Source organism: Camelina sativa, unplaced genomic scaffold (assembly GCF_000633955.1).
Source record: "Camelina sativa cultivar DH55 unplaced genomic scaffold, Cs unpScaffold00474, whole genome shotgun sequence".
In the NCBI taxonomy this organism is placed as follows: Eukaryota; Viridiplantae; Streptophyta; class Magnoliopsida; order Brassicales; family Brassicaceae; genus Camelina; species Camelina sativa.
In genome coordinates this window covers 25906-32892 of record NW_010921705.1, presented here as the reverse complement: position 1 = coordinate 32892, position 6987 = coordinate 25906, and the positions used below count along the sequence as shown (strand labels likewise).

At 41.3% G+C, this 6987-nt stretch overlaps 3 protein-coding genes across 5 annotated transcripts in view; all 3 read left to right on the top strand.

The window, feature by feature from the left end:
* LOC104773153 overlaps positions 1-1625 on the top strand; it is a 3810-nt gene extending 2185 nt beyond the window's left edge. Inside the window, exons 5-10 of one of the 3 annotated variants that reach the window (XM_010497728.2) lie at positions 16-104; positions 190-248; positions 354-390; positions 475-546; positions 640-964; positions 1114-1625. In XM_010497728.2, coding sequence (XP_010496030.1) covers positions 16-104; positions 190-248; positions 354-390; positions 475-546; positions 640-964; positions 1114-1488 — 957 coding nt within the window. In that variant the 3' untranslated portion in view covers positions 1489-1625. The remainder of the gene's footprint in view (positions 1-15; positions 105-189; positions 249-353; positions 391-474; positions 547-639; positions 965-1113) is intronic. The other 2 variants (XM_010497727.2, XM_010497729.2) reach the window with 2 other exon arrangements.
* Positions 1626-2852: 1227 nt separating this feature from the next.
* Positions 2853-3864, top strand: LOC104773165. The gene is made up of 2 exons (XM_010497745.1): positions 2853-3633; positions 3689-3864. Exons 1-2 carry the CDS (start codon positions 2853-2855, stop codon positions 3862-3864), a joined length of 957 nt encoding a protein of 318 aa, XP_010496047.1.
* A 2004-nt stretch (positions 3865-5868) lies between these two features.
* LOC109131538 (uncharacterized mitochondrial protein AtMg00810-like) lies at positions 5869-6547 on the top strand. Its single transcript, XM_019242588.1, has 2 exons — positions 5869-6026; positions 6115-6547. Exons 1-2 carry the CDS (start codon positions 5869-5871, stop codon positions 6545-6547), a joined length of 591 nt encoding a protein of 196 aa, XP_019098133.1.
* Positions 6548-6987: the final 440 nt, after the last annotated feature.

The following is a 6987-nucleotide window of genomic DNA, read 5'->3' as shown; positions in this document are numbered from 1 at the left end:
GCGAGCATTGATAACATACAGGGAAAGATTAACTCCTCCGCCACAACTCTTTCTGTCAAAACAATGGAGAACCAAGACAAGATTCAAAATGTCTTAGACAACATGTAACAAATCCAGTACCATATTGTTATTTTTTCATCTGTTTTCACCTTTTTGCTTTTATATAATTTGTGTCTCTATTTATTGCAGGAGACTTGCGCTCGTCATCATCGCTGCCGTGATGCTTTTCCTTGCATTTATTGGATTTCGTAAGTCCTAAGTCGTCTAGTTATATGCATCAGCAAATGTCTAGAGATTAATATTTGATTAAAACTCCCAGCAAGCACTTAACTTGGTGATTTTTTTTTTCACAGTTCTCTCTATCTTTGGACTGCAGTGCCTTGTGTACACGTGAGTGAAGTCTCATTCTTATGTTCCCGTTTACGATGGTTCCAATCTCGTGTTGAAATTGTGTTTGTGATTATCAATGGTTAGGTTGGTGATTCTTGGTTGGATTCTCGTCACGGGTACCTTCATCTTGTGTGGTGGATTTCTGCTTCTACACAAGTGAGTTCTGTTCCCTCTCTACCATTTTGTCTTACTCAAATGCATTGAAAGATTTCTCAAACAAACAAAAAAAAACTTCGTCTACTTTGTCAGCGTTGTAGGGGATACATGTGTTGCCATGGACCAATGGGTCCAACACCCAACAGCTCACACGGCTCTAGACGATATTCTACCATGTGTTGATAATGCAACCGCGAGAGAAACATTGACTCGGACTAAGCTTGTGACATACCAGTTGGTCAACCTTCTTGACACTGCCATCAGCAACATGGCCAACAGGAACTTGCCACCTCAACTTCGGCCCTTGTATTACAACCAGTCGGGTCCTCTAATGCCCCTTCTCTGTAACCCCTTCAACGCTGATCTGTCAGACAAACAGTGCCAGCCTGGTGAGGTCCATCTGAACAATGCTACTGCGGTAAATCTATGATTCCATCTGTATATTTCTAAATTTTCAAAATCACAACTAGAAATTGAAATCAAAATATTCAAATTGAATGCAGAACATTCTTAAAAGTAGTGTAGAATTTGTATCACAGTCTGTCTTATGATTCGGTATTTATGCAGGTGTGGAAGAACTTCACTTGCCAAATTGTAACACCGGGAACATGCAGCACACAGGGACGTTTGACTCCTAAGCTTTACAACCAGATGGCTGCAGCAGTTAATGTAAGCTATGGTCTATACCGGTATGGTCCGTTCTTGGCAGACCTGCAAGGGTGTGACTTCGTGAGGTCTACATTCACTGATATAGAGAGGGATCATTGCCCGGGACTGAAGAGATACACAAAGTGGATCTATGTGGGTCTTGTATTGGTGTCTGCAGGCGTAATGTTGTCTTTGGTGTTTTGGGTTTTATATGCGCGGGAGAGGAGGCACCGGGTTTATACAAAAGACTACAATGCCATGCACTCTGAAGATCCACGAAGCAAGGGCCATTGAGATATTATCTTCTTTTGCAGGTTCTCAGTGTACATTATGTGTGACAGTTTGGTGATCTTTGATTGTCATTAATACTCTTTTTTTTTATATTGCTTTGTGGTACTAAAATATTGCTTTCTGTTTTTTTTTTTCTTTTACCTAAGATCGTACAAATCTGTAGTGTTATTTATTTAAGAGAAATTGGCATAAATAACATACAAAAAAATTATAATTCATTCACTAACTACTCTAACCATTATAAAACAGAATATTCTATATTATCTATATTATATACCATTTTATCCTTTCTACCACCACCATCCTTATCACCTTGCCACCATCACCTTTACCCTCTACCACCACCAACATCACCACCATCTCTTTACCACCATCACCATTAGGGTTCTTAATGTACTATCCTTTAGGGTTTAGATTTCCTCCAACCACTATCACTGGAGAACCGCAGGAGAACCGTCGGACCACCGCCAAAAAACCGTCGGACCACCGCAGGAGAACCGCGCGGACCACCACAGGAGAACCGCCGGATCATCGCCGGAGAACCGCCGGACCGCCACCGGAATATCACCGGATCGCCGTCGGACCATCGTCCACCACCACCGACGTCCATCCCTATCCACTACTACCCTGAAACCAAAAACCCAAAATAGTAATTTACCCTACCCTTGATCCTACTTTTCTAATTTTTTTGAATAGATGGCTATATTATTTGTTAGTTTTTTTTTTGGCTACTCAGCTAATTCACCATTTATTTAACCAACACTTCTCTTGAGTTTTTTTTTTTGATCAAACACACTTCTCTTGAGTTTAAAAACCATTTCCTGGCGACTTCCCTGTTGGCTTATATGTAAATTAGTGTTTCATCTTGTAATTGTAGTTTCCATCACACACCACTACAGGTTTAATACCTAAAAATTGATGACCTCGAGAAGTGAGAATCCATCACCTCCTTGTAATCATTACCTATAAACTGTAAAGACCAAGGAACAAAACGATACCATTTTGTTCACAGGCTCACAATGTGTAAAGCCCAACAAGCTCAATCCCAGTGAACAAGAGTCTAAGAGTGTGCAACGGCTACCTGCAAATGACAAAGAGGTGTTAACAGAGAAGCCAACATCCTTACATAGTACAACAGTGACATTGCACAATTGGTTTGAGGAGTTGGGACCAGATGATGAAGATGATGTCACGTGACAGTCAACAATCTCTCACAGCTGGTTGACTAGAAGAACAATCTAGAATCTAGGTTTAATCTCATGTAACTCTATATAAGAGAACCTCTTGTAATCATCTTCCTTAAGGATTGAATAATAAAGGAAACAATCTTTCATACTCTCTGTTACTTTCTTCATGGTATCAGAGCCATGGACGGAACCATGGAACCCTACTCTTCACCTTCTTTACACATCTCAAACTGTGTCACCATAAAGCTCACAGAGCAAAACTATATTATTTGGAAGTCCCAGTTTGAATCGTTTCTGCGTACTCAAGATCTTCTCGGCTTTGTCAATGGCGCTGCCAAACCACCTGATGAAACAATCCCCATCCGCAACAACAAATACGGCAAAGCCGAAGACATCCTAAATCCAGACTTTGAGAGTTTGTCCAGATTTGACCAAGTTGTTAAGGCGTGGCTGCTTGGCTCTATGACTGAGAATGTCCTGCGACTACTGGTAGGATCTACAACAGCTCAAGAGGTATGGGAAACTTTGATCTCTCACTTTAATCGCACGTCGTCCTCTAGGCTGTTTGAGTTACAAAAACGTCTACAAAACGCTGAAAAACTAGATAAGAGCATGTTTGACTATCTTAGAGGAATTAAAGATATATGTGACCAGTTGGACTCTATAGGAGATCCAGTTAGTGAGAAGATGAAGATATTTGCAGCTCTAAGCGGTTTAGGTCGTGAGTACGAACCTATCATTACTATCATTGAGGACTCTATGGATCGATGCCCTGAGCCTACTTACGATAATGTAGTCTCTCATCTCACCGGTTATGATGATAGACTTCAGGGATACTCTGTCTCATCTGATGTCTCTCCACATCTTGCCTTCAACACGACAAGGTCATCGGGTTATCAAAACAGGGGACGCGGTAACAGAGGCAGAGGACGAGGTTTTCATCAGCAATTCTCATCCTCAAGTTTGTCCCGACCTACTGTCAACACAAATGAGAAACCAACTTGTCAAATCTGTAGCAAACGGGGACACAATGCGTTTGAATGCTTGTACCGTTGATGAAGAGTATCAGCAACCTGCACAACCTGCAATCAACGCTGCTGCTTTCTCGGCTCTTCACATCACTGATGTCACAGAGGACAACAGCTGGTATCCGGACTCTGCTGCAACAGCTCACATCACCAGTTCCACTTAGCGTCTGAAGCAAGCTCAACCATATCATGGTTCAAATATGGTCATGGAAAGTGATGGGAACTTTATTCCTATCACTCATGTCGGTTATGCTAACCTTCCTTCAACATCAGGTAACCTTCCTCTCAAAGATGTATTAGTGAGTCCTGAAATTGCGAAATCCTTATTGTCAGTGTCAAAATTGACTAAAGATTATCCATGTAAAGTTTCATTTGATTTTGACGATGTTGTCATACAGAACAAAGCAACACGCAAGGTTCTGACAAAGGGAAGGGAAAGTAAGGGCTTATACAAGGTGGATGATCCTAAATATCAGATGTACTACTCAACCAGACAAGTCAAAACAAGTGATGAAGTATGGCATCAGAGATTGGGACATCCAAATCAGCAAGTTCTTCATCTTCTATCTGCAAATAAGGCAATTCAAGTTAATAAAAGTACCAGCAAGGTGTGTGAGTCATGTCAGCTTGGGAAGAGTTCAAGATTGCCATTTAGTTCTTCTACTTTTATTTCTACAAGACCTTTATAGAGAATCCACTGTGATCTCTGGGGTCCTTCTCCTGTTTCTTCAATTCAAGGATTCAGATTTTATGCAGTGTTTATTGACAACTTCTCCAGATATTGTTGGCTTTATCCTTTAAAGAAAAAATCTTACTTCTGTTCTACCTTCATCAAGTACCAGCTTCTTGTTGAAAATTTGCTGCAAACAAAAATTGGAACCTTTCAATCAGATGGTGGAGGTGAATTCATAAGTCAAAGTTTCTTAACGCAATTACAAACTGCTGGAATTCAACATTTTGTCTCATGTCATCACACTCTGCAACAAAACGGAATAGCAGAGAGGAAGCACAGACAGTTGATAGAAATGGCACTCACTTTGAGGTTTAAAAGTGCAACTCCACAAATTTTTTGGGTAGAAGCCTTCTTCACCTCAAATTTTCTCTGCAATCTGCTGCCAACTAATGCACTTGCAGGAAATACAAGTCCATATGAAGCTCTCTTTGGCAAAGAACCAGTCTACTCTGCTCTTAGATTCTTTGGTTGTGCATGTTTTCCCACCTTGAGATCATATGCTCACAACAAGTTCGATCTACGCTTTCTCAAATGTGTTTTTATTGGTTATACTGAGAAATACAAAGGACATCGATGTTACTATCGTCCAAATGGGCATGTATATTTAAGTCGTCATGTGATCTTTAACGAGACATGTTTTCCATTTGCAAGCACCTACAGCTATATCCAGCAATCAACACCTACACCTCTGTATGGAGCTTGGCTCAAGGCGTTTTCAAATGGTTCTACTATTCTTGATCATATGGATGTCCCTATTCATGCTTTTGCAACTCCGACTCACCCTACAACTCCGACTCACCCTACAACTCCGACTCTCCCTGAGACGGTAGTCCTTGCAAATGATGTCAGTAATGTTACATCTGCAAGAGTAACGGCTGAACCACTCCAAGGGACTGATGCTGAGAGTTCTGGGTGTACGGCAAGCATAGATCTTGTTCCTATAGGCAACAACTCTCATTCGTTAGTTTCCAATATGGACCTTTCAGTCGAAAATGCAGAGTTAAGTATCAATGCAGAGAATGACATTTCCTCTACAGAAGCGCCAACTCACCCAATGATCACACGCTCCAAGACAGGGATCTCCAAACCGAACCCTCGAAATGTACTTCTCACTCAAAAGGTTGCATATCCTAAACCAGAAACTGTAACAGCTGCTTTAAAAGATCCGAATTGGACAGCAGCAATTAATGAGGAAATGAACAATTGCAAAAAAGCAAACTCCTTCTCACTAGTCCCTCCAACACCTAACATGCATGTCTTAGGCTCCAAATGGGTTTTTAGAGTCAAACTCAAGGCAGATGGCACATTGGACAAATACAAAGCTAGATTAGTTACTTAAGCATTCAAACAAGAGGAAGACATTGATTACCTTGAAACCTACAGTCCTGTTGTGAGGACTGAAACAGTTAGAGTGGTTCTCCATTTTGCTACAATAATGAACTGGGAGATAAAGCAAATGGATGTGAAAAATGCTTTTTTACATGGTGACCTTAATGAAACAGTCTACATGAAGCAGCCAGCTGGATTTATTGACAAAAACCATCCGGATCATGTTTGCTTAGTGGCTATGTCAACATGTGCGTTAGTCAACATGTGCGTTAGTGGCTACACCACTTCCGCAGAAACTTAACAAAATGCCACATCAATGTGTTCTGTTTGCAAATCCTAAATACTTTCGTAGCTTAGCAGGACGACTGCAGTATTTGACATTAACAAGACCAGACCTGCAGTTTGCCATTAACTTTGTATGCCAAAAGATGCATGCTCCCTCAATATCTGATTTCAATCTTCTCAAAAGGATCCTTCGATACATCAAGGGCACAACTACTATGGGAGTCTCGTTTTACAGAAACACATGTTACAAGCTGCACGCATATAGTGACAATGATTACTCCGGTTGTCCCTCGACTAGCCGCTCCACGGGCAGATTTTGCACTTTCCTTGGACACAATCTGATCTCTTGGTCATCCAAGAAGCAGCAAACTGTCTCTAAAAGCTCCAGTGAAACTGAATACAGAGCCATGTCTGAAGCGGCATCTGAAATCACTTGGATCGTCAACCTGCTTCATGACTTTGGGGACTCAATAGCATACAACACCGGAACTCTACTGTGATAATCTTTCTTCTGTTTATCTCACTGCAAATCCGAGCTTTCATGCTCGAACCAAACACTTTGCCACACACTACCACTATGTTCATGAGCAAGTCGCCTTCAAAGATCTCATGGTCAACCACATTCCGACACACCTACAACTAGCTGATATACTCACCAAATCTCTTCGACAGAGACCATTTGAGTATCTTAGAGCCAAACTTGGCGTTGGTGTACCACCCACTCCAAGTTTGTGGGGGAGTGTAAAGACCAAGGAACAAAACGGGACGGTTTTGTTCACAGGCTCACAATGTGTAAAGCCCAACAAGCTCAAGTCCAATGAACAAGAGTCCAAGAGTGTGATACGGCTACCTGCAAAATGACAAAGAGGTGTTAACAGAGAAGCCAACATCTTTACATAGTACGACAGTGACATTGCACAATCGGTTTGAGAAGTTAGGA

Bases quoted from the DNA above. Each gene is read 5' to 3' on its own strand.
- LOC109131538 (XM_019242588.1), top strand. From the start codon at position 5,869: ATGAACTGGGAGATAAAGCAAATGGATGTGAAAAATGCTTTTTTACAT. The intron at 6,027-6,114 runs GTGCGTTAGTGG...ATACTTTCGTAG, and splicing joins ACATGTGCGTTAGTCAACAT to CTTAGCAGGACGACTGCAGT.
- LOC104773165 (XM_010497745.1), top strand. From the start codon at position 2,853: ATGGACGGAACCATGGAACCCTACTCTTCACCTTCTTTACACATCTCA. The intron at 3,634-3,688 runs GTTTGTCCCGAC...TCAAATCTGTAG, and splicing joins TCAGCAATTCTCATCCTCAA to CAAACGGGGACACAATGCGT.